Below are 27,142 nucleotides of genomic sequence, written 5' to 3' on the forward strand. Positions count from 1 at the left end.
TAAAAAAAATTATGAAAATTTATAACATTTAATATTGAAAAAGTTTAGTGCGATATGAATAATATAACGTGAACCTTTTCTTTTTCTTATAAATCTGAACATGGCAATGCATTGCAAATAAAGAAAACAGATCTCTCTCTCTTTCCCACCTTTCTCTATAAAAATTCCAAGCTACTCCACCCGTTTTTCCGCCCTGAAGGTGCGCTCCCTCCCTCTTTCTTTCTCCCGCGTTTGAAAATGCTTGATTTATCGTTGTTTAGCCGCCTAATATTATATTAATATTTCATTAAAGCCATCTTCAAAATGTGATGAAAAGTATATATTTTTTATAAATCCAAAACCTTTCTAACCATAACCTCATATTGAATTAGTCAAATTAATTAACTATATATTAATTAATAATAATATTTCTTTCTTCACATATTTTAAAATTAAACACAAAAATAAAAATGAAAGGACGCTCGGGGGAAGTAAAAATCTTGGGAAATGAAAATTGAAAAGCAAAACAGTTTGGATAATTTTTACAATAAAATATTACTTTTGAAGATAAATAGTATATTTTCAAATTAGAAAATTTTATATACCATACTATCATCTTATTTTCATCCCATTAAGTATGATGTAACATATTTATTACCATTAAATGATTATTTATTATATGTTTCTTTATCATCTAATAGTGATGAATGTACCACATACTACTTAGTATGATCAAAATAAGATGAGAGTGTGGTATATAGCATTATTCTTTTATTTACATTTCTTCAAATTTTGAAGATGCATTCAGTGCTCTTTACACGTGCCACATCATTATGTCCACTAGCCGCAAATATTCAAAATAGAAAAATTCTATACATCATACTATCATCTCACTCTTATTCTATTAAGTATGATGTGACATATTTATTATTATTAAATAATCATTTATTGTATATTTTTTTATCATTTAATAGTGATGAATATGTCACATACTATTTAATATGATTAAAATAAGATAAAAATATAGTATATAAGATTACTCTTCGAAATATAAATAGAAGTGCATCCAAAAAGTTCTAGGCGTATTGTGTGCAAGTTTCGCACGTCCCAATGTATTCTAGTCTACTACACCTGGCATGCTAAATTTCTCATTTCTACATTGAGTCAAAATCATCTTTTTATTTTTTATTTTTTTTTTATTTTATTCATTTTAAAATATATAAAAAATATTAATATACTAATAATTATTTCCTTAATTATTAATTAAAAATATTAAAAAAAATTAAAATACATGTGATATCAAAACGAAATTTCAAAATAACAAAACAAAATAGCATTATTCTTTTATTAGAGCGCGAGGCCTACATACTGGCACCATAGATGTCATTCGTGCGTCTCCATTGATCTAAGTCGTCTTATTCTAATTATTCGATTAGTGATTTTTCTGACTATGAATGAGTCTGGAGGAAGAAGATACGGAGATTTTTATCGAACGATGGATTATAATGCTTATTTTTTTATAGTAATTTTAAATTGCAGTCGAAATAGTCTATCAATTGAACCACAATTACTTTGTTTAGTTGTTCCCTCCATCACTAGCTATCAACTTTTTTTTTTTTTTGACATCACACTAGCTATCAACTTGGTGGATTATTATTATTTTTTGAAAAAAAATTTATTTTACCTCCTCATTTTGATCTTTCTACTTGAATGTTGGTTAAATTTTTATTTATTTAATAATTAAAAAAGTGATTTTAAATATATTAATATATTTTTTAAAAATATTTAAATATATTAAAAAAATATAAAATAAAAAAAATACTTAACAGTACGCTCAACAGTAACCCCACTCTTATTTTTTATATTTGTATTGGAGTTTTTGTCAAACTAGACCACTCTTAGGTTAAGTTTGTATTCGCAAGTCATCTCAACTCATCTCACTATTATTTATTATTATTCATCAATTTTAACTCACAAATCTCACTATTATTCATAACTCATATCACTACTATTCACAACTCATCTCAATTCATATCAACTAATCTAAACTATACCTTAAATACTTGTTTTAATTTAATAAAATTCTTGATTTGTTTTTTCTTTTTTCAAAAATAGCGACAAGACTGTGAACGTGAACGTGAACGTGACGACAGTCATCCGACAGACTATTCGTGGCAGTAAATAATTAAACAAAAATGATGTGCGGACGGGCATGCCATCTGGACCGTAATCAGAACCGCGATCCAGACAACAACTGCTGCAGGTAAGATCCCATCTGGACCGTCCAAAGTCAGCTTATTACATTCACTAAAATTGTGGGTCCCTGTAGGATCCAGCAAGAAAAAGACAAAAGAAAGCTTCATATTTCAATGTCTGAATCTTATAAAACTACAACCACCCCCACAGGTGAGTCCATCACACTGCCCAACCTACGCACTCTCTCAAAAATCTTATGTCTCTACCCAAAACGGCCGCCTCGTCTCCTCCCGCTTCGTCCAAACCCTACCAAAGCCCCTCTCTGCAATAACTCAAAGATCACATTTGTCTCTGCAAATCTCTCTCTCTCTCCATATATATTTTTATTTTTTGTGGGAGTAGTTTTATTTGAATCAATGGCTTCTACGCCACCACAGTGTTCAATCACGGCCAACAAACCATACCAAAACCACCACCTGAAAGGCCAACACCAAAACCGCCACTATTGGACCAATACGGCCGCCGCCGCTGCCTCCGCCGCTTCTGCCCCCGCACACAAGGTCTCTCTCACAAAGCCTGTGCCTTTACCTTCACCTTCACCCTCATCTCGCAATGCACCAAAACCCTGTGCTACCCCCGCCCAGAACTCTACCTTTTCCTCTCTCTGCCCCCAGAAACCCGTGCTCTCCGCGGACTTCGCCGGCCGCCGATCAACCCGCTTCGTCTCTAAGATGCATCTTGGCCGGCCTAAGGCCTCCTCCATGGGCTCCCGCCACACCTCCTTTGCCGAGGAGGCTCTCACACACTTGATCCAATTAGGTAATGAGGATGATAAAGGACTTGAATATGTGCTGCTTAATTTTGAGTCCAAGCTTTCTGGTTCTGGTGACTATAATTTCTTACTTAGAGAGTTAGGCAATAGAGGGGATTGTTCGAAAGCGATTCGGTGTTTCGAGTTTGCTGTGAGAAGAGAGAGGAGAAGGAATGAACAGGGGAAATTAGCGAGTTCTATGATTAGCGTTCTTGGCAGGCTAGGAAAAGTTGAGCTTGCTAGAATGGTTTTCGAGACAGCGAGGAATGAGGGGTATGGGAACACAGTTTATGCTTATTCAGCTTTGATTAGTGCGTATGGGAGGAATGGATGCTGTGATGAGGCTATACTGGTTTTCGAGCTGATGAAAAAGTTGGGGTTGTTGCCTAACTTGGTTACATATAATGCTGTGATTGATGCGTGTGGAAAAGGGGGAGTGGAGTTTAGGAGGGTGGTGCAGATTTTTGATGAGATGTTGAGAAATGGGGTGCAGCCAGATCGAATTACATATAACTCGCTTCTTGCGGTTTGTAGTAGAGGGGGGTTGTGGGAGGTGGCTCGGAATTTGGTTACTGAAATGGTGGAAAGAGGAATTGATCAGGATACAGTTACATATAATACGCTTTTGGATGCTGTTTGTAAAGGTGGGCAGATGGATTTGGCAGATGAGATTATGTCGGAGATGCCAGCAAAGAATATTTTGCCTAATGTGGTGACTTATAGTACTATGGTTGATGGTTATGCTAGGGCTGGTAGATTGGAAGAGGCACTGGGATTATTTAATGAAATGAAATTTTTGGCTATTCGTTTGGATAGGGTTTCATATAACACTTTGCTTTCAATTTATGCGAAGCTTGGTAGGTTTGAGGAAGCTTTGAATGTTTGCAGGGAGATGGAGAATTGTGGGATAAAGAAGGATGTTGTAACTTATAATGCTCTTCTGGGTGGTTATGGGAAGCTGGGGAAGTATGATGAAGTTAGAAGAATGTTTAGAGAGATGAAAGCAGAACACGTTTCACCTAATTTGTTAACCTATTCAACATTGATTGATGTGTTATCAAAAGGTGGTTTGTACAGGGAGGCAATGGAGGTCTTTAGAGAGTTTAAGCAGGCGGGGTTGAAAGCTGATGTTGTTCTTTATAGTGCACTTATTGATGCTCTGTGCAAAAATGGTTCGGTTGAGTCTGCCATTTCTTTGCTAGATGAGATGACAAAGGAAGGGATCAAGCCTAATGTTGTCACTTTCAATTCCATTATTGATGCCATTGGTCGGTCTGCAGCTGCAGAATGCTCAGTTGATACTGCTGCTAGAGCTGGCAAGCGGCATATTGAATCTCGATCCTCAATAATTATTGAGGATGCCATTGAATCAGAGGTTGGACATGAGGGGAATAATCAAATCATTAAGATGTTTGGGCAGCTGGCTGCTGAAAAAGAAGTTAACAGAAAGAAAGGTAAGAGGGTCAGGCAAGAGATCTTGTGCATCTTGGGAATCTTTCAGAAGATGCACCAGCTAGAAATTAAGCCAAATGTTGTCACCTTTTCGGCTATATTAAATGCTTGCAGGTACTTTTTTCATTCATGAGGCTTTCCATTATTTACCATATCCCTTGTTGCATGAAGATCATCAAAGTCACAAATATGATACTAGCTTAAAATACCGCCTGATCTGAACAAATTGAAGGAAGCAAATTTTATAAAATTTGAAAATAAATGTTCGGCCAGTTTAGCATTTTTCTTTTCTAAACCTCTCAATATCTGATTTTTAAACTACTAGGGTGAGACAATCATGGTGCATTGAATTGTGCTTGGAGTTCGTGATACTGTCTCAATCTAGCGTGTGCTTCTTTCGGTGACTGAGTCATGGGCAATTCATTTATGAGTCCGAGGACCTCAGGTGTATGAATGCTTTAAGTAGGTCTTGATACATTAAACTTGTTTTAGACTTCCGTATGTTGCATTTTCTAACTTTGGGCGGCTGCATATTTCAATGCACCACGTCTTACTGTGCATCTGAACATGAAAGTATTAAACAGTCGTAGTAGTTATGGAGCAATTCATGGATGAGTCCAAGGACCTTAGGTGTATGGTTTGGACAATAACTTTCTTTCTGTAAGGAAAATTGAGAGGTTCAGATATGGGGTTGTCTGAAATTTCCTTGCCAGACTCCTCAACAGGAAAAAAGAAAAAAGAAAAACAAAGGTACTAAGTTCAAATTAATCTGCAAACGCAAATTCCAGATGTAGTTTTTGACTTGCATCATTTGCTCATTTGCTACTTGTAAGTCTAGAAAGTAGAAGCTAAACAAGGGGATGAAACTGCATGAATGTGCCTTCATCTCATGGTGGGAAGATGAATACTACTCTCTCACTCTGTGTCTATGGGTTGCCACGAGACTTATCCATCCTTCAAAAGTACCTATGGCTATAGTCGGTTAGTAATTTGAGATTCCTGGTTTTTACTTATCAAAAAAAAAAAAAATTGAGATACCTGATTTCGTGGATAGATAAGGTCTTTGGCTTTGTTGTGACTGTTGTCTTATGCTAATTTCAACTCTCTCTTAGAATATAATATATATATAGCTAACCTCATGATGCAATTTTGCCTCTGGATGCAGTAGGTATAATTCATTTGAAGATGCCTCAATATTATTGGAGGAACTACGGTTATTTGATAATCAGGTGTATGGTGTGGCCCATGGACTTCTTATGGGCTGTGAGGAAAATCTATGGGTTGAAGCTCAGTCTCTGTTTGATGAAGTTAAGTTGATGGACTCTTCAACTGCATCTGCCTTTTATAATGCTCTCACTGATATGCTATGGCACTTTGGTCAGGTAAATTTTAGTCATTGATACTCTCTCTCTTGCTCCCCCCGGACCCCCTTCTTTCCAGTGATTGCAGTTAATTTTTGTACGCACTTGCTGCTTGGACAGGTCGTGCTTGTGCAAGGTTGTTCATGCAGTCTATGTATGTTCATGCAGTCTATGTATAAAGTTGCAGTCCTAACTTTATAATGTTATTGTGGGATTTTGTATAATCAGAAAAAAGGGGCCCAACTAGTTGTGCTTGAAGGGAAGCGCCGGAATGTTTGGGAGAGTGTTTGGTCTAATTCTTGTTTAGATTTGCATCTAATGTCTTCTGGGCAGCACGGGCAATGGTTCATGCATGGCTGCTCAATATACGCTCTGTTGTGTTTGAAGGCCATGAGTTGCCAAAGTTACTAAGGTATGGATTTTTGAACTTTTGTGATTGTTAACAGCTGTTATGTAGCCTTATGATTGAAGAATTAAATTGTATGCTTGTCTCTGACAGCATTTTGACGGGATGGGGTAAACACAGCAAAGTAGTTGGTGATGGCACGCTGAGACGGGCCATTGAGGCACTCCTCGCCGGGATGGGTGCACCATTCCATGTTGCTAAATGTAACATAGGTAGGTTTATATCAACAGGATCTGTAGTGGCTGCCTGGTTAAAAGAATCTGGCACTTTGAATGTGCTTGTTCTTCACGATGATAGAATACATCCTGATGGTGCAAAGTTGGATCATATCGCCAATTTGCAAGCACTCCCCTTGTAGCATGTTGCTTTTTCTTGTATGCCTCAAAACATCTTTTGTGTAAATTATCAGAAAAAAAAGGAGAATCATTCTCTCTCTGTCTCTCTCTCTCTCTCTCTCATGACCGCGCGTTATGAGCTTTGTATTTTTGCAACTTGTAAAGTATGCTGTGATTTTCAACCAAATATATATATACCATCCTTAGAGTTGATATTTTGAATCTTATCGTAATTAGATACAACTTTTGTATGCAATAGGGCAAGACCTACAGAGCTAACTACAAAAATAAATTTTATAAAAAATGTGTGAAATTTACAAATTGACATTTTGATTCGATGCATCAAATTTATCTATAATAAAAATAATTGCACAATATAAGGTAGTATATCTAAAACATATTAGTTTGTATAAGTAATTTATCGAAATTCTCTCATTTTTCATAGATGGTACACTAGACTTGGATTAGTCTTTAAATAATAAGTAAGTGATTAATATGATAGGGATTTTCTTGCTTTGAAGTTTGAACTTCCTAACACGCTTCTAGCCTCACAATGGAACCATCCCCAGAACCCTCAAAACTAACACCATTTTTGTGTCTATTTACTCCCCCCAATATTCTCTCATTTGGAAATAAGGACGAAACAATAGAGAACAAAAAAATAAAAGTAGAGATACCTAAGTTCTTTAAGAGATGTTGAAAAGGGAATTCTCTCCTTTTTTCCAAAAAAAAAAAAAAAATGGTGAGGAAAAGGGATCGAATATACCACACCAGAAAAGGAGGGTGTCATTTGGAAATCGTGGAGAATTTTTAGTACTACACGTGATAAGATTACTATCCTCTTAATACCTATTTACTACTTATAGTGTATTTGAAGTTTTTTATTTTTTATCATTTTCTTTTAAGTATTTTTTTTGACATTTTTAATCATTAAGAAAAAATTAAAAATATATATAATTTTATTAATAGTCACTTCCTTAACCATGAAGTAAAATTAAAAATTAAAAAAAAAATCAAATACAAAAAGAGTAATAAATAAGTAGTAGGAAGGTAGTAAATTATCATTATCCTACTCGATACCTTTATCAACCCTATAGCTCTTCTTTTTGGCCTCATCATATAACAGAATCCTCTTAGTTGCATACACTATTCGAATTCAGCTTCTCTGGAGTGGGAATATTGTAGAAGTAGGTGGTTCAAGAATGTCTTCTTTCTTTCTTTTATTTCTTTCTTCCTTTTATTTTTTATTTTTTCCAATAGACTGAGAACCCCACCTAGAGATTACTTGTGATCAAGGTTTTAGCCTTTGGCTTCATTCTACTGCTTAATCTGCCACTGAATTAGAAAACTCTACAATCCCATTTATTTATTTATTCATGGAGCTAAAAAGGGCCAGAGTTCATTGGGACTGTGATAACCAAAAGAAAAATGCCTGGGAAATAAATTAAAAAAAATTGAAAAAAAAAAAGCTAGATCCTTTTCTATTCAATCCAATTGTACTATTCATTAATGCCTAATGAACTTAATCTGCTTTCCTCTGAAAACACATCCATTAGGTATCACTAAATGCATTGATTCAATGAACCCAAGATCTTTTTGGGATCAGCAGTGGATAATCTAACATTAGGTTGCCTAGCTAAAGGATAACCCCCAAGGATCTTAACATAATTATAAAATTAAATGAAGGTCTTAAACTTGCTCATTAAGCAAAGAGAAATGATCATGACCTATGAGGAATTAATCTTATAAATTTGATATTTCTAAAATTTCTCCCAGCAAAAATTTATGAAATTTCCTTAAATATTCAAGATATACAAGCAAATTCCCGAACGAGATCTCCCTCCTATTGATATACCATTTTCTTAAAAAAAAAATTGAAATTAAATTCAATCTAAGTCATATTTTGAAAATAAAAGATGTTAAAAAAAGAAAAAAAAGGAAAAAAAAAACTAAATTCAATCCAAGTCATAATTTCATATTTTGAAAAAAAAGAGGTTAAAAGGAAGAAAGAAAAAAAGGGGAAAAAAGAGCTAATGGTGGCACTTGTTATGGTAGCTCCCTACCTACAAAGTGGCCCAAGTACGTATCTGCATTTATTTTCTTCAATAAAATTATATGTTGCCTCTCAATCAAATAAAACGAAAAATGAATTTCACGAGAGGCGGCTTTGAAATAGTGGAGTATTATAAGATATTTTGTGAATAATAATAAAAAAATAATGGTAGAATATTAAATAATAATAAAAAATAATAAATAAATAATAATAAAATAATAAATAATAATAAAATATTTTAAAAATATCTGAATTCTCAGTAATCAAACTAGGCTTACATATCGTATTTTATCCACCACCTTCTTACAACGTTCCAGAGAGATCCATCAACTTAATCTAAATTTCTTCCTCAACCTAAAAAAAAATCCTAAAAATACAAACATATATTTTTGTAAAGTTATAAAGATGTTTATTATGTCTTTTCTAATTTCAAAACTGCGCCGCACCAAGAAAAGGAAGATATATATAGTGCTTTGAACAGAAATTGGCAAATTTACCATGCATGCATGCATGGATGGGTGCATAAAAGCATATACATCCATGAACGAACCTTTTTTCAACTCATCATGTTGTTAAATTCTTCTGTTATCAAGTGTTTCCCGGATGCAACACTTCAACTTTAGTCACTTACGATGGAATCAACTAATAGGTTTGTATTACGTTAGATCTGTGGACTGGTTGGTTTTCTTTCTCCCTTAAAATAATTAAAAAAAAGAAAAAAACTAGAAAAAATTAAAAAACTTGTCGGTTGTATTCCGTATACGGTATAAGAAGGTGTCGTTGGCGCCAACAGATAAAGAAAGCATAAAATACTCGATAAACCTAAAGGTCTAGCCATAAAGAACCGCCCAAAACCTTCTTATCTGGAAACCTCCTTTATTTTGTGATTCTCTGCAATCTGCATAGCTGCTGCTTTGATTCTATTTTTTATCCAATTTTTTCACGTACCCTTTTGAGTTTCCTGCCTATATATACGTGCATAGCGTCCTCATTTTTTCTGTGCAACCCAACAACTCCTTAAGCTCTCTGTCCAGTTGGCTGATTCTTCCCATCTTCCATTTAGTAGGTGATTTGCGTGATCTTTCTCTTTTCACAGTTTCCAAATATGTCAATGTGTATCTAGAATTGTATATTCTGAACTGCACAGAAATATTAGGAGGTTTCCAATTCTGTTCCCCTCTTGTCAAACTGTACTACACTGTAACAAAGATTGAGCATTCCGGTTTTATTTGAAAGATTATTGTTCTACGAGATCAAAGTCATTTAAGTATTTGTCAAAGTTTGATACAGTTGCCTTAAGAAGTTTTGATTTTGTTCTAAAGTCACTGATCCATTTCTCCAATATAAACCCAGTTACGAGTCTCTGTCTTCCACTTTAAAACCAGAGTTTTCTCAAGGGTTTGTGTTCTTTTTAGTTTTGAAAAGTGTTTGATTCGCTTTGTCCTCCTCTGTTATTCCTCTGTTTTTTAATTTATTTATTTTTTTTAATTTTTCCTCTGCTTTCTCTTTGGTTTCCTCTGAAATTCTTTGCTCATGGCACCCCCTAACGACCCCGTTAATTCAGTCTTTAGCGTCCCACTAGGGAAGGAATTGGAGAAGTGTTTTGACTTGTCTAATGGGAAGTTTAGTGTCAAAGGTGTGACTTTGCTCACTGACGTTCCTACCAATGTCTCTTTCAGTCTCTTTTCTTCAATCAGCCAATCCCCTGATGCTCCATTTCCATTACTCCAGCGTGTCCTTTCCCATTCTCACAAGGGGGGTTTCTTGGATTCCGGAAGGATGAGCCCTCAGATAGGTTGATGAACTCATTGGGTAGGTTCACTGGTAGAGATTTTCTGAGCATCTTTAGGTTCAAAACGTGGTGGTCAACCATGTGGGTGGGGAATTCTGGGTCAGATTTACAAATGGAGTCCCAATGGGTGCTCTTAGATGTCCCTGAAATAAGGTCTTATGTCATTATCATACCCATCATCGAAGGCTCTTTTAGGTCAGCTCTTCATCCTGGCACTGATGGGAATGTCATGATTTGTGCTGAGAGTGGTTCTACCCAAGTGAAAACATCGAATTTTGATGCAATCGCTTATGTTCATGCCTCTGACAACCCCTACAACTTAATGAAAGAGGCCTATGGGGCTCTTAGAGTCCATCTCAATACCTTTAGGCTCTTGGAAGAGAAAACAGCCCCAAATCTTGTTGACAAATTTGGTTGGTGCACTTGGGATGCTTTCTACTTAACCGTAGAACCCGTTGGTGTGTGGCATGGAGTGAATGATTTTGTAGAGGGTGGTATCTCCCCACGGTTTCTCATCATTGATGATGGGTGGCAAAGCATCAATAGGGATGGTGAGAACCCAAATGAGGATGCAAAAAATCTTGTTCTCGGTGGGACTCAAATGACTGCCAGGCTTCACAGGCTTGATGAATGCGAGAAGTTCAGAAAATACATTGGTGGTTCCATGTTGGGTCCTGATGCTCCTTCATTTGATCCAAGGAACCCAAAGATGCTTATCTCGAAGGCAATCGAGCTTGAGCACGCTGAGAAGGATCGTGACAAGGCGATGATCCAGTCTGGAGTCACTGATTTGTTAGAGTATGAAGAGAAAATCAAAAAGTTCAAACAAGAGTTGGATGCAATGTTTGGTGGAAAAGAAAGCAGTAGTTCGGGCCAAGGCTGCGGGAGCTGTTCTTGTACGGCTGAAAACTATGGAATGAAGGCTTTCACAAGGGACTTGAGGGCAAAGTTCAAAGGTTTGGATGATATTTTTGTGTGGCACGCTCTTTGTGGTGCCTGGGGTGGTGTCAGGCCTGGTGCAACCCATCTAAATTCCAAGGTCATTCCCTGCAAAGTCTCTCCTGGCCTAGATTGGACTATGACTGATCTTGCCGTGGTGAAAATCGTTGAAGGCGGGATCGGGCTTGTTCATCCTGATCAAGCAGAGGATTTCTATGACTCAATGCACTCCTACCTTGCCAATGTTGGTATCACAGGAGTAAAAGTTGATGTCATTCATGTAAGTTTTCTGCACAACCCCAATTTTCTATTTTCCATATTAATTTTCCATAATCTCTTTATTAATTTGTTTCCAATCCAGACTCTTGAGTATATATCAGACGAATTTGGAGGCCGGGTGGATCTTGCAAAGGCCTATTACAAGGGGCTTTCAAGTTCTTTGTCCAAGAACTTCAAAGGAAGTGGACTCATATCCAGCATGCAACAATGCAATGACTTCTTCTTCCTTGGGACAGATCAAATTTCTATGGGAAGAGTAGGTAGGAAACTCCAACCAAAGACTTCTGGGTTTTTTCATACAGTTTTTTTTTTTTTTTTAACCACACTATATATATATATATATATATATATATTTTTTTTTTTTTATGTTATCGTAGGAGATGATTTCTGGTTCCAAGATCCAAATGGAGATCCAATGGGAGTTTATTGGCTACAGGGGGTACATATGATTCACTGTGCCTATAACAGCATGTGGATGGGGCAAATCATACAACCTGATTGGGACATGTTCCAATCAGACCATCTGTGTGCTAAATTCCATGCAGGATCAAGGGCCATCTGTGGTGGTCCAGTCTACGTGAGTGATTCTGTGGGCGGTCACGATTTTGATCTCATCAAGATGCTTGTCTACCCTGATGGTACCATTCCCAGGTGCCAGTATTTTGCCCTCCCAACTAGAGATTGCATCTTCAAGAACCCTCTATTTGACCACAAGACCATTCTCAAGATTTGGAACTTCAACAAGGTTACCATTTATCCTCTATTGCACTCCTTAAAACTTTTCTTGTTTATCCTTCTTTCCCGGCACTTTTTTAACTCTGTTTTGTTTCATGTTCTGCAGTATGGAGGTGTGATTGGAGCATTTAACTGCCAAGGGGCTGGTTGGGATCCCAAGGAGCAGAGGATCAAAGGCTACTCTGAGTGCTACAAACCAACGTCCTGTTCGGTGCATGTTCGTGACATCGAATGGGACCAGAAGATAGAAGCAGCCCAGATGGGTGAGGCTGAAGAGTATGCAGTCTACCTCAGTGAGGCTGAAGAGCTGCACTTAACGACCCCCAAATCTGATGCAATTCAAGTCACCATCCAACCATCTACGTTCGAGATTTTCAGCTTTGTGCCTGTTGAGAAGCTCGGCCCCACCCTCAAATTTGCTCCAATTGGGCTAACGAACATGTTCAATAGTGGAGGTTGCATTCAAGAATTGGAATATATTAAGTCCGGAACTGAGATGAATGTTAAGATCAAAGCGAAGGGTGGTGGGAAATTCTTATCCTACTCAAGTGGGTCTCCAAAGAAATGCCACCTGAATGGTGCTGTGGTTGCTTTTGAGTGGTTGGTTGGCGGCAAACTTGCCTTGAATCTTCCTTGGGTTGAAGAGGCTGGTGGCATTTCTGATGTTGTTTTTCTCTTTTGAAGCCGATCGTAATTATTTTGTTTAGGTGATGGGGTGTATAGTGACTATAGTCACGGTAAAAGAGAGAATTTGATCCCGTGGCAAGCCTTTGGCTTTACTATATATAATAAATCAAGTTCTTTTTTTCTCTTTTTGTTGCTGTTATCACTGTTATTAGGTATGGGAAGTTGCTGAAGTGTCAGCTTAATTAAATGAAAAAAAAAGTAGTGTTACTTATGCTTACAATTTTACGTATAGGATTCATTTTATCAATTTCTTCTTTTAAATTCAAATTTTGAAATTAAAATTTTATAATTTGTCCAGCATTCTCGAGCCCAATAGATCGAATAATAGCTAGAATTATCAAACTTGCTTTTGATCTTCTGAGATATTTGGATTTTGGACCTGATCAATTGCATGCATCTCGTATACGTACGCGCGCAGCATTATACTTTCAATTTCAGTGTTTACCATGTCACGTAGATTGAAACCCATTAAGTACCCTTACGTTCATACATATTTCATCTCCGTTATTCTATAGTATTGTAAGATGATGAATTTTCGTTTTAGGTCATGATCATGACTACGGCAGTTAGTACTGATGGCGAAAACAAAGAAGAACCAACACACGGCAGAATTTTTTTTCTCCTTCTTTGGCACCCCAATCTCAAATCTCCACCCCTCGCATGCACCGGCCAAAACATCCCCTTGGTTGACAACGTCACACTACAAAACAGTAAGACCAACCGGATACGTGACACCTAACGAACAAGAGCCAAAATCGCACTTAAAGAATGAAAAAAAATGAAAACCAAACAAGAAATGAACAGAACACTTAGTCATAGGAGACATAAACGTAAAATACAAGAGTGAGGGACAAAACCAGCCAGCCACACAGGGGCATAAATGGAAAGATAATGTGAGACGAAAAGTTATTGTTCCTTTTGGATAGATACTTTTACATATAAGAAGATATTATATTATATAGAGAAATGCTTGAGCTATACATAAATTTTACAAATCAAATATTTTACAATCTGATATGATGATTTGATGTAATTAATCAAATTATAATTTTTTTTATTATAAAGTAAATATAATTATCACACTATATATTTTGATGAAATCTCAGTATAAATCTAGCTAGCACTTATATAACTATTTACAAGAAAAATCTTTTAATCTATCATCCATAATATATATTACCTTAAATGAATATACTATATATACAATATGGACTACCTTTGAATTTATTAATATAAGAGTATTCTCATTGGGTTTCCCATAAAATTTCCTATAATTTAGCTAAAAAGTACATTCCTTACAAATTTTCACTAAATTTTACTGATATTTTAAAAATCTTCTACATTCAATTCCCTATCCATTCTCTATTTTATTAAAATAATATTTATCTATTCTTTCTTTATTATTTTTTTCTCTCTTACATTTACAAATTTAATTACTTAATTATTTTTTTATATTTTCCTATTTATTTAAATTATTTTTAAAACTATTATTTAAAACTATAACAAATATGAGTATGAGAAAAAGTGTAGATAATTAGAAAAATAATTAATTTAATTGAAAGGAAATGAATAAAATATTAATAAAAATGATTTAAGGGATGAATAGTAGTTCTCCAAATATTTATTTCCTAAATCTTTTTCTTAAAATAGAGATCTAAATAGAGGGAGGTTTTGGGTAAGTTTGGATCTCAAACTTATTTTAACTTTTTCAAATCTTAATATAGAATATGATAAATAATTCAAATTTTTAAAATTTTAAAATAATAATAGTATTAAAAAATAATATTTTATTATCTAAACTCAATTTAATTCAATTTAACATTTAAACGTAATTTTTAAAAATATTCCTTAAATTTTTTTTCAAATTATAAGAAAAAACAGGTTACGAGGACCTAATGAGAATACTACATATGAATATTCCTTATATTATCCTAAAAATTACAAGAAAGGAAGTACTGGCAAAGCAGTCGTAAATTTGTGCCATCTGTCCGAGTGAGACGTGTGGCGCTACTTGTCAGAAAGCTGAAGTGTAGAACTCATCGTGCGCGCATGATGATGACATATTGTAATTTGTTACGTCCAGAAAGGCAGGCCGGCTAAATGGATTGCGAAAGAAAAAGCGATTGTTTGGATAAACGATGAGATGAGATGGTTTTAATTAAGTTGAATAAAATATTATTTTTTAATATTATTATTATTTTAAAATTTAAAAAAATTAAAATATTTATTATATTTTATGTAAAAATTTAAAAAAATTATAATGATTAAATGAGATGAATTAAGATAAGTTTGTTTAGAAAACTTTTGTATCCCCGGACCAGATGGCCAGGTTTCAACCATAACTTTTCCCGGGAAACAAACAACAGGGTACTGTTAATAATGACTCAAAAAGTATCCATACAAAAAGAACTACAGATGAATACGTAAATGATTACTTGAAACAGAGAAAGTGTGAGAGTAGGAGGTGTCAATCCTTGGTTAAGACGCGTTCATTATCCATATTGCTCGACGTTGGTCGGCCCAACAGCTTCACTTCGCTCCCACCGGCCAGTACTCCAAAGAATTTATTGTAAAAGACTATCGAAAATCGATATGTAATTGGACTTTAGACCACCAACCGTAATGGTAAACCAACTTAACTAACCCACAATCAAAGGCTTTTTTTAAGTAGAATATATATATATATATATATATATATATATATATATATTATCCTTGGACTTTGACAGCAAACAGTATTGTCGGTGGAGTTTTGAGCTAGGATACTATCCGAAATTCAAACGTAAAGTTTATGACTACGAATGAGAAGCAAGCACTTCATGCATGCATGCATGCATGAATGTACGAACGAATAGTAAATCATACATGAGTTTGTAAGAAGAATGCAATCACACGTGTTTTCATATGGGATTTCACCTACAGCCAGGGGATTAATGTGTGGGTATTTTTCCGTTGAAGGAAGTACGTACGTACGTACGTACAAACATCAACGCTAGCTATAGCTAGCTAGCTGCTGCATGCTGGGGCAGTTTTTGGTTTTGTAATTGTTTTTTATTTTCTAATATTTATTGTGTTGTAGGGACAAGGAACGCATGCAGACATCCGAACATTAATGCTACGTTTTACTTGAAGCCCAGCCCAAAACGGTTGAGGGCTTGCGGGGACCTTTTTGGAGCTTGGTCTCTCGATGCATGTTCATCACGTTGTGAAGTAACAAATTCGATCTTTCGATCCATAACTAATAAAGCAACAGAATCGTATAGGGTTGCAGGGTTTTCTAATCATAAAAATAAGGAAAGGATGAAAGGAGGCAGGGAGAGGATCAGATCAGAAGATCCCAAAGATTAAGATTTACCTAATCAAATCAACGGTCGTATAGACTTTTAAGTCAATGATTAAATCCTTAACAATTGATGTCGAATTCGGACCAAGTGTGTGTCTACCAATTTGTTGGGTTTTCAATAGTATGTTTGATTACGGTGCAGATATACAGTAGGAGGTCCTTTACGTAAGTCATTTCCAGAAAATCCAGCTGTTTGACTCTGATCTCCAAGCTCGGATTTACAAATCCATCTTATTGTTCAAGATAAAATGTGTTAGTATTACAATATATATGATTTTCTCATTTCCAAGGATGCTATTTATGCATGCATCACATTAAATCATAACCCATTAAAACATTTCCCAGATTTAACTTTCGTGGTTTAAATTTGATTGATCCTGCAATATGGGATTCCATTCAAATACCGACCATCTCCATAATGAAGAATAAGGTCAATTCCTTGCCTTGGAGTTTTGAGGGTTCTCGTTCTTGTGTTTCTGTGATTATTTATGATCTCTCTGTTTTTCCTCTATTTTCCCTCATTTCTTTGTTTTACCCTTCTCTTCCTCCGCTCATCCATTCTACTGCAAAGTCTTGACTCCAACAATACTTTTTCAGTTCAGTGATCTTTTTCATGCTGTAGGTAAACTACGGTTTTCCTTCAGCCTTGAGTTATTTTGGGTTAGGTTACTGTTGTCTTCTGTGTTCTTTTTATTCTTTCTCTATATGTCATCTGTTTTAAACTGCTCGTGGCACTGGCACCCCCTACCAACCCAAGTTACCCGCAAGACAAGATTATGGACAAATGCTTCGATTTGTATAATGACAAATTTGGTGGAATTTCTGAAGTGGCTCTCTTCTTTTGATATTAGTCTTGATAATTGTTATGAAACTTCTCAAGTCCTTATTCGTCAAACAGAACTCAAGAAATACAGTTTTATACCAAAATGGACTTACAGATCCAATGATTTAAAGAACCAAACCAGATCGCATAACAGAACAAGAAATTAACAAGAATATAAAACAGTGATCAAAGAAAACAAGAAAATAAAGAAAGTAACACAACCAATTTACGTGGTTCAACCCTAATGATCTATGTCCAAGGCAGGAATTGCCTCAGAGCTTTATTGATGATCAATATCATTCAAGCCTCAGAACAACTAGCTTACAAAACCATCTCTCACAAACCAGAAAATTGCACAGATTTTCTTTCTCAGTGAAACCCTAGGTAAAAACCCTAGTTTCTCATTCTCAAGCTCTCTCTCGAAGTCTCTCAATAATACAGACCCAAAATGAATCAATGAATAACCATCGGTATCCCACAACTACAAATATATCTTATTAAGCAGATGCCAACACCTGTCTCAGTCCTGCGGCTCAATCACTTGATGATACAGCTCGCGAGTCGCGGACTTCTCACGTGATCAACCAGCTCTGCTTCATTAAACTTCAAGGGTTCAGATTTAGCCACTTGTCCATCAATCACTTATTCACATAAGAGAAAAAAATATCATAAAAAAGCAACAAATAAATGTATTGACACACCATTTACAATTCTCCACCATGGCAAAACATTTATTGCCAAGTTTTTATCAATTCTCATCATCGGCTATTTCCTGCATTGTCCCCCTAATGGGGATGGACTCTAGACTCTATACCAACTAAGTTGTCTGAACTTAGACCTAGGGAGAGACTTGGTCATCATATCTGAGGGGTTATCCTTAGTTGAGACCTTCTCCATACCTACAACTTTAGACTTTATAACATTCCTAACAAAGTGAAACCTTATGTCAATATGTTTGGACCTTTCATAGTAAACTTGATTTTTAGCTAAGTGTAGTGTGCTTTGATTATCACAGTGTACTGTGATATTGCCATTGAAAATATTTAATTCACTTGCAATACCCTTTAACCATATGGCCTCTTTTACAGCTTCAGTCAATGCTATATGTTTAGTTTCTGTGGTGGACAAAGCTACAACAGATTATAAGTGTATTTTCCAGCTAATAGCTCCCACAAAAGCAGTAAACACATACCCAGTTAAGGACTTCCTAGTGTTTACATTCCTTGCAAAGTCAGAGTTTGCAAAACCAATCAACTCACAACCCTTTTCAACATTGTTCCCAAAACCGAAATTAGTAAAGCCTACCAGGTACCTAAATACCCATTTAATGGCCTACCAATGGGATTTTCCAGGATTTCCCATAAATCCACTAACTACACTCACAGCATGGGTCAGGTCAGGTCTAGAACAAACCGTTGCATACATTATACTTCTCATCATACTAGCATAGGAGATTTGTTGCATAAAACTAATATCTGATTCTGTTTTAGGAGACTGATCTATAGACAATTTGAAATGCTAACCTAAAGGTGTGTTCACAGGTTTTACAGGTTTCATACTAAATCTCTTAAGAATTTTAGAAATGTAATTTTTCTGGGACAGATATAGCACCCTAGCACGTCTGTCTCTTACAATTTCTATTCCTAATATTTTCTTAGTAGGGCCCAGTTCCTTCATTTCAAACTCTGATTTCAGCATGTATTTAACTTATTCAATTAAATCAATGTATTTACAAGCCACCAACATGTCATCTACATTCAGTGAGGGATAAACAAATATTCATTTTTCTTCCTTGTAATAGACACAGCTGTCATAACAGCTCCTTTTACAATTATTACTGATCATGTGTGTGTCAAATCTCTTATACCACTGCCTAGGTGATTGTTTAAGGTCATATAAAGATTGTTTAAGAAGACACACTTGATTATTTTTAATCTCATTAGTAAAACCTCCAGGAGGTTGCATATAAATTTCTTCTTCAAGTTCTCTTTGCAAGAAAGCAGTTTTAACATTTAATTGTTCTAAATGCAAGTTTTCAAAAGCTATATAGGCTAGCAGTAACCTGATTGAGCTATATTTAACTATAAGAGAGAAAATTTCATTAAAGCCAATTCTCTCTCTCTCTCTGTGAAGCCTTTGGCTACAAGTCTAGCCTTATACATGATCCCTTCTATCCCTGGTATGCTTTCTTTTTTCTTATAGATCCACTGGGATCCAACTAGTTTGACTCCTTGAGGTTTAGGCACTAGAACTCAGGTTTTATTCTTATTAAGAGATTCCATCTCCACAGGCATGACAAGTATCCATTTAGAGGAGTCCTTACTTGTCACAGCCTCTTTATAAGATTTAGGTTCCTAGTAGACAACCTCATCAGCTACTATTAGGGCAAAGGCTGCAAGTTTAGCTTGATCATACCTTATAGGTGGTTTAATAATTCTCTTTTGCCTATCTCTAACCAAATTATAGGAGCTAACTCCACCTTGATCCATGTACCCCGAGCTTTCTTCCTCAGGGTTACTGCCTTCCTCAGTTTCAGGTTCAGGTTAGGTGTTAACCTGCTCCACCTCAACCTGTAATCCCCTTAAGGACTTATCAACTTCTTGGTTTAATTTTTCTTTCTGTACCCGAGCCATTTGCTACTCATTAAAGGTCACATCCATACTCACAATACACTTATACCTTCTAGGTCCATCTACTCAAATTTTGTATCCCTTAACCTCTTCAGGATACCCTATAAGAATGCATTAAAGTGCTCTAGGTTCCAACTTATTAGTTTTTGAATGTGCATAGGAAACAAACCCAAAAACTCTTAAGTAGTCATAGCTGGGAGGTTTCCCAAACCATAACTCCTGTGGGGTTTTAAACCCTATAGCAGAGGAGGGACACTTATTTATAAGGTAAACAACAATGGTGGTAGCTTCTGCCCAAAAGGTTTTAGGCAGCCCTGAATTAGACAACATGCACCTTACCCTTTCTAAGATGGTCCTATTCATTCTTTCAGCTAAACCATTTTGTTGAAGGTTTTCCCTCACTGTCTTATGCCTAAGAATTCATTCCTTTTGACAGTACATGTTAAACTCATTGGATAGGAACTGATCTAGACCATTGTCAGTCCTTAGAGTCTTGAGTTTTCTACCTACTTGGTTTTCCACTAGAGACTTCCATTCCTTTAATTTTTCAAATGTGTCACTTTTGTTTTTTAGGATATATATCCAGACATTCCTAGAGTAATCATCTACTAAGGAGAGGTAATAACTCCCTCCACTATGTGAATTTACTCTTACAGGTCCCCAGAGGTCAGAATGGACATAGTCTAAGGTTTGTTTAGTGTTATGGGTTGTTGACTTAAAATTGACCCTCTTTGCCTTTCTATAGATACAATCTTTACAGAAAGGTAAATTTTCTAAGTTCTAGTCACTCAACAGGTCTTGTTTTTGCAATTCTAAAAGACTCTTTTGACTTACATGTCCAAGCGTCCTATGTCATAACACAGATTTATTCTCTACAGTGTTCTATATAGGGGATGCTTCCCCAACTATAGTTTTCCCAAGTAGTATATACAACCCATTTTTAACTACCCATTTCATAATAACTAAAGAGCATTTAGTAACCCTAAGAACCCCTGCCTCAATTCAGAAAAAAAAAAAACAACAAATAAATGTATTGACACACTATTTACAATAATGTATTTAGTACAGAATTTAAGTAACTCCATAGTGAAGAATGCAAGTAATCCCTATATTAATCAATTACATTCTCTCAACAAAGGAGCTAATTTCCTCTCCCGGAGCTTTCATAACCTCAACCTCAAACAGCCGCAGACAGAAGATGGAAATGATTCGGAGAAGATACAATCACTACTCCGGCTGCTTTGGGAATTTTAAAATGGAGCACTAGGCTTCCAACCCAGAAGGAAAAAACCATAAGCAAGTGTAAATATCAATATGCTGAGAATTAAAAAGTATGTCAACAATTTCATCAATCAAATAGGCATGGAAGAACCACGATTTAAATCGAGAAAGCAATGTGGACGAGAGATCGAAGAAACTGCAAATGAGATTGACACAGAATCCAAGTAGTTGAAGAACGTCTTTGATTTAGATTCACGCACAAACCTGAAATTTGTCATTCCCATACATGGCATTGGCATTCATGTTCACGAGAATGGAAAAGGGACGAAGGAAAATGGTTGCGCTGCTTCGTCAACGATGGATCATCGTTTGATCGAGTTTAATAATCCACTGTTTAGCAGACCAACTGTAAATGCTCGATCTAGTCATCTAACTAGGCTTTAGGCTGGCCCAGGCCTACACTGAGGCCAGCATGTTGGGCCTATTCCATGGCCCATGCTAATGAAACAAAAAGTTCTTGAATTAGTCGATAAGTACCAATGTGATCACTAGATTCACTACAAGTGAAAATAGTCCTCAAATTTTACATACTTCTTAAAGGATTGCACTAAGCTGCCGCAGAGCAATTCTCTCTATTAGTGCATTTTTTTATGTAATTTATTTAATTCTCTTCAACATTTAAAAAAAAAAATTACAATATCATTAAAAAAACTTCTTTAATCATTAAGTAAAAAAAAAAAAAAATTCTGTCGAGACCATATAGCATTTTCCCTTCTTAAAAGTGATCTTGGATTTTCAATTTTGTCATTTATTTCATGGGCTGGATATATTTGTATTCAATTTTTTCTTCCCCATGTAAATTAAAGGAAGTATCCTTAAAAGCCACGTAATATCCAACCACGAGCCTAAAATTTAACACATCAGTTCTAAATAGAAAAGACAAAAAATAATAATTTCCATGCAATTAAAAATGATTAAAAAAAAAAAAAGTTACCCTTCCTCAATGAAGGTGGTCGGGGATTTCTCCTCCCTCCACCCACCCACCATTCAAGCATCATATCTTAATTGGGCACGTAAGGATGAGTAATTTTCAAACAAGCAATAAAAGTTTTGTTAATCTAATTGACAAAATATGGATAAAATATTAAAAATACTTGAATGAATAGGAAATTCTATTAACTACATTCTTGTTTCATTTTCATCATCCTATTATAATAATGCAGTATTATTCATTAATTTCTCGTAAAACTTTAATGACAATCCAAACGTAATAAAAATATCACATTCTATATAGAGAAATAATAGTACCGCGTAATCACTTTAAAAAAAGTAAAAAAATACGAAACTCACATGAAAAATAAAAAATAAATTAATAGTAAATCTCACTCTTTTTCAAATGACTGTATGGCATTTGCGTTCTTCACGATTGTATGTAGCATTACTCTTTTATATAATAAAAAGTTTAGAACTAACTTTATTTTTGAATATTAAGTGGTGAAATTATGGTGAAGAAGGAAGACGCATGTTAGCACATGACCATTGTATGTGCACATCATGTTCATCGCAAGTGGACATGATCAAAGCACGCTTTTTGTTTTTGTTAATAAGCGCCACGTTGGCTTCGACCATTAATTAATTTAATCACCACCTGTCCCAGTGGTTCTTAAAGCACCCTGCATGGCTGAAATGTTAACAAAGCTCAATCGACAAAATTAGGCATCCATAACTTCAAATGCTTTCCTAATTAAGCATTATTAGACAGCTAGCTAACTAGCATGCAGCTTATATATATATATATATATATATATATATATATATATATATATATAATTAGTAATTGTGTGCACATGGAGAACATGCATGCACCCTCATTCTTTCATTTGAGAAATATAGATTATTAATATCATATCTCTTCAACTTCTTGTTTAAATTATTTAGAGAATTCAGATCAAATAAAAGAGAAATAGACACATAAAATAGATCTTATAAAATTTATTGTTAATTTAATATTGTTCGAAATATTTATACAAACATCATGATATAGAATTCATTTTATATGTCTATCTGTTTCCACAACTTGAAACCCCCAAGCAAAAACTTTGAGGAAATCTTTTTCCAAAAATATATATATATATATATATAATATATATGAACTCTGCTACATTAATAAACGTGACAATATATGTATATATCTCTCCAAAACGTACAAATTTTTTGAGTCGAAAAATGTCAGAAATGATTATCTAGAAGAGATGTGTACTGTACATGCACTTTATAATTAAGGCGTGTATAACTATTATTATTTAAATTATAAGGCTCCTCCTCCCACAAATTAGGGCTTCTTCCTTGTACTTGTACCATCATTCCAAGGCACGAGACGGCTGCAGGTACTCCATCTGGACACGAAGCTTGGATTAAATTAAGACCATATATAATAATTATTGGTTATTGGCTTGGTTCAAAGCATCGCTATACATTAAAACAAATATTATTATTTTTTAATATTTGAACTTATTCCAAACGAATTAAGACTTTTTTTAGTTAGTTCCTTTTTTAAGGAAAAGTATGTGTAATATTAATTTCTTGGACACAGCCACCCAAAACAAAACACAAAATACCTTGAATTTGAACCACTAATTAGGGCTATGTGGATGGGCACCGCTCTTTGCCACCCTGACCCACCCCGTTCACAGACGTACGTACATAGCTGGAAGCTGGCAACAGGGCTCGGGTTGGGTCCAAGCTCGCTCAGGATTTATCTAGTTCGCTTGCCCAGCCCATATATATATATATATTTAAAAATAATATTTTTTTTTAATAAAATGACGTGATTTTGGTAATTTCTTCCCAAAACGATGTCCTTTTTTATTAGATTTTGTTTAAAAACTGAAATCTCTCGTCCACACATCCTCTCTCTCTCTCTTTGAGTTTGATTTTTGATGATTTAAATGTTTTTTTTTTTTGTTTTTCGGTCGGTTTTGGGCGGTGGTTTAGACTACCGTAGAGGCTAAACTATTGGTATTGAGTGGGGTGCCGTGGCCCGCCGGGGGGAGGGGGGGTAATCCGGGCCCCAGCCTACCTGGAGCCAAACTAGTGGACCACCAAGGTAGCCCCCGTCCGGGGGTGCGGGTATCACCCCTACCACTAAATGGTACCTTAATTATGCCAAGAAGCTGAGTGGGGAAGAGTAATTAAGAAATTATATCTTAATAACCTAATGGCTAGTTGCCAATAGAAATGCAGCACGTGTTCAATAATGTATTGCTCGGTAAAACTTATTAAAGAGAGAAATGATAAATCAATAATATTGCAGGACTATTAATAGGCTAGAATTTGAGTACAAAACTTGACACGATTGCATGCTTAAAACCACACATTCCTTAATTAAATTCAGATACGTATTGGCCAGATCATAAATAAATTATACTTATAATATAGAAATTATAATATCTTTTATCAATTGGTGGATTAGTACCGGCCCACTACATGAACTGCATGTGCTTGCATGTTCTTGACCGATCTCATGATCATGCTAGTGGGAAAAAGGCCAGATCAGGGGGAACAAAAGAAACTATATATAGCTAGCTAGCAGCTTCGTTAATTGATGATCAACAGCAAGTAATTAATTATTCACTCCAAAAATAGATCATATAATGCAGCAAGGAAAACAATTAAGCAATTCTGGGTTATAATTAATTGCTATTTGTTTAATTTCATTTTCAGGATGAAAAAAATGGTTGCTGTTTTTTAAAAAACTATACATGAATTAGTTATGAAACTTTATTATAATTAGGTATAGCTAGTTTGTTTGTTTTTAAATGCATGCATGTTTTCCTCGAGTCGTAGATAGAAATGCAGATTTCCTCAGGCCGAAAACGTAATCAATCAATGTTTCAGTGAAATTGCAAGACATGCAACGTTCCCAGAAAACATTAATAAGAAAGGGGAAAAAAAAAAAAAAAAGATTCCGGAGTCTCAAGCGCCTTGGATCTCCGCCGTAGTATCAGTGTCAAAGATGCATGCATCTTTGTCTTTAATTAAGATTGTCGAAGTTTATGTTCCGTCGGCGTACTATGAACCGGACTGCATGCTAGAACATTATAATTTATAGATCATCCGTACGTCGTCTTTGGAAAAACAAAATCATTTTGATGGAAAATGTGCGTGGTTCATGAATGTCAGAAGAAAATCTCTGCCTTATCCCAACATCGAGATCTAAATTGTCCACTTTTCTTAACACAAGTATTGCCAAGTAAGCAGCTCATTTTCTCATACTTTTATATGTAGGTTTCCCGTTTGGAAACATGGCTATAACCACCGTGAACAATAGAGGCGTAGAAACTTGGATTGCCACGTTTATTGAGCTGGAACGAGGAAATTAAGGACCACAGTTCGCATTAACTATGCATTGAATTTAGAAAGTGATCCGGGGGAGGAATAATCCAGGGTGTTCCCATGAGATCATGTGTGCGTGTAGGTGTGTGATGAAAGTGGTGGTTTAGAGGGGTTGGGTAGTGATCAAGAAGAATCATGTGGATGCATGTGCATTGAGTTGGAGAACATGTCCCAAGACACAAGCAACATCTTAGGTATACTTGACTCCTTATTAGCATTCATGTATCTCATTAATTTCATTGGCGGCCTTTTATGAAATTGTGGAGTGGTGCCCACCTTTTGCAGCCTTAAACAATTTGTATGTGCTATATCCTCAATGCCCACCAAACCCATGATCTCCCAACTTACCATATAAAAAGCACACACATTCTGCCATTTGGGTATTATCTTGGCGACTAAAGTTGTAAGGTGTGTAATCTTATTGTTGGCCTGAGAAGTTGGTGTTTGATTGAAAGTTCTAAAAATGGGAGCTTCCCCGCAACCGCAACTTGTTGCCATTAGCATGAAGGGTAGCATGCTCCAAGGAAATGAGCAAAGTTGCAGTAGTACTGCAAATGGGTCTTCTTTGTGGGGCAAAATAATGGAAGCACAAGGCAAGAGAAGATGGCAAGGCCGGATCAGGAAGCAGCGTCGGACGATCCCTAGGAGACATATTGGAGGACATGTCAAGCTGGGCAAAAGGCCTACCGGGATTTTGATGAAGAATATGGCGCGTTCAGGTTCAAGGAAGCATGCAAATGGAATTGGAAGAAAGGTTAGAACCCTAAAGAGGCTAGTTCCGAACAGCGAATCCATGGGATTGGATGGACTTTTCAGAGAGACAGCTGACTACATACTGTCGTTGCAGATGAGAGTCAGAGTCATGCAGACCATGGTTGATGCATTGACAAATTCTGATCATGAGTATTAATCAATTCATTTGTAAAGTCTGTAATCAGTCTGCTTGCTTAATCCTCACCTTCATTATTTTTTTATTTTTTATTTTTATTTTTATTCTTCACCCTTTTTCTAATTTTATGTTTTGCCTATTGGATCTCTTGTGATTCAGAGGCATAGAAGGTTGAGTACCGCGTGCTCATGTTGTCTAGATTTTACAACAGCTTGGTCGTTTTATTTGGTGAAAATAGTGACTTTGAGATAAACGAGGAGTCATGTCAGTGGATGATGTTTTTATTTTCCACGCACGTCGATGTCAAAGTTGATTCAGCTTATTATAATTCGTATTTTACTCACAATTATGAAAAATACTAAGATGCCCCATTTACTTAATTATTAAATAAATAAATAAAAGCAAACGGGCAAACAATAGGAGCCCGATTTATTTCTCCACAATTATTATTAGTGTGTGGAGCTTAATCAACCGATTACAAATTACAATCGATCATGTTCCGGACAAAAACTTTAGCTAGCTAGCTAGCTAGCTAGGCTACGAGTCCCATATCATTAATTCTATGAGAATATTTTAATATTAGATAAAAATAAATTCATAATCATGATGTGATTTGATGTAATACGTTAAATTATAAAATTATTTATATTGTAAAGTAAATATCTAACAGATTATATGAAACGTCAGTTTGTGAATTTATATAATCTTTTTATGACTTGAACACTTCTCTTTAAATCAAACAAATCAAATGCAATAGTAGTCAACTCTATACCTTCTATATATATGAAAGAAAATCACCATGCATATAAACTGAAC

At 35.5% G+C, this 27,142-nt stretch overlaps 3 protein-coding genes across 3 annotated transcripts; all 3 read left to right on the forward strand.

Moving 5' to 3' along the window:
- Nucleotides 1-2,373: 2,373 nt before the first annotated feature.
- On the forward strand, nt 2,374-6,638 carry LOC121260503 (pentatricopeptide repeat-containing protein At2g31400, chloroplastic-like). Its single transcript, XM_041162408.1, is given in 5 exon segments — nt 2,374-4,552; nt 5,604-5,820; nt 6,028-6,127; nt 6,130-6,211; nt 6,299-6,638. Coding segments are annotated over 5 exon segments (2,625 nt in total). The 5' UTR covers nt 2,374-2,591; the 3' UTR covers nt 6,564-6,638.
- A 2,838-nt stretch (nt 6,639-9,476) lies between these two features.
- On the forward strand, nt 9,477-13,213 carry LOC121260505 (stachyose synthase-like). Its single transcript, XM_041162409.1, is given in 5 exon segments — nt 9,477-10,355; nt 10,358-11,604; nt 11,686-11,863; nt 11,981-12,348; nt 12,445-13,213. Coding segments are annotated over 5 exon segments (2,598 nt in total). The 5' UTR covers nt 9,477-10,126; the 3' UTR covers nt 13,021-13,213.
- A 12,566-nt stretch (nt 13,214-25,779) lies between these two features.
- LOC121260506 (transcription factor bHLH150-like) lies at nt 25,780-26,642 on the forward strand. Its single transcript, XM_041162410.1, has one exon. It carries the CDS (start codon nt 25,901-25,903, stop codon nt 26,345-26,347), a length of 447 nt encoding a protein of 148 aa, XP_041018344.1. The 5' UTR covers nt 25,780-25,900; the 3' UTR covers nt 26,348-26,642.
- Nucleotides 26,643-27,142: the final 500 nt, after the last annotated feature.

The sequence above is a fragment of the Juglans microcarpa x Juglans regia genome, chromosome 4D (assembly GCF_004785595.1).
Source record: "Juglans microcarpa x Juglans regia isolate MS1-56 chromosome 4D, Jm3101_v1.0, whole genome shotgun sequence".
Classification (NCBI taxonomy): Eukaryota; Viridiplantae; Streptophyta; class Magnoliopsida; order Fagales; family Juglandaceae; genus Juglans; species Juglans microcarpa x Juglans regia.

Bases quoted from the DNA above. Each gene is read 5' to 3' on its own strand.
- LOC121260506 (XM_041162410.1), top strand. From the start codon at position 25,901: ATGGGAGCTTCCCCGCAACCGCAACTTGTTGCCATTAGCATGAAGGGT.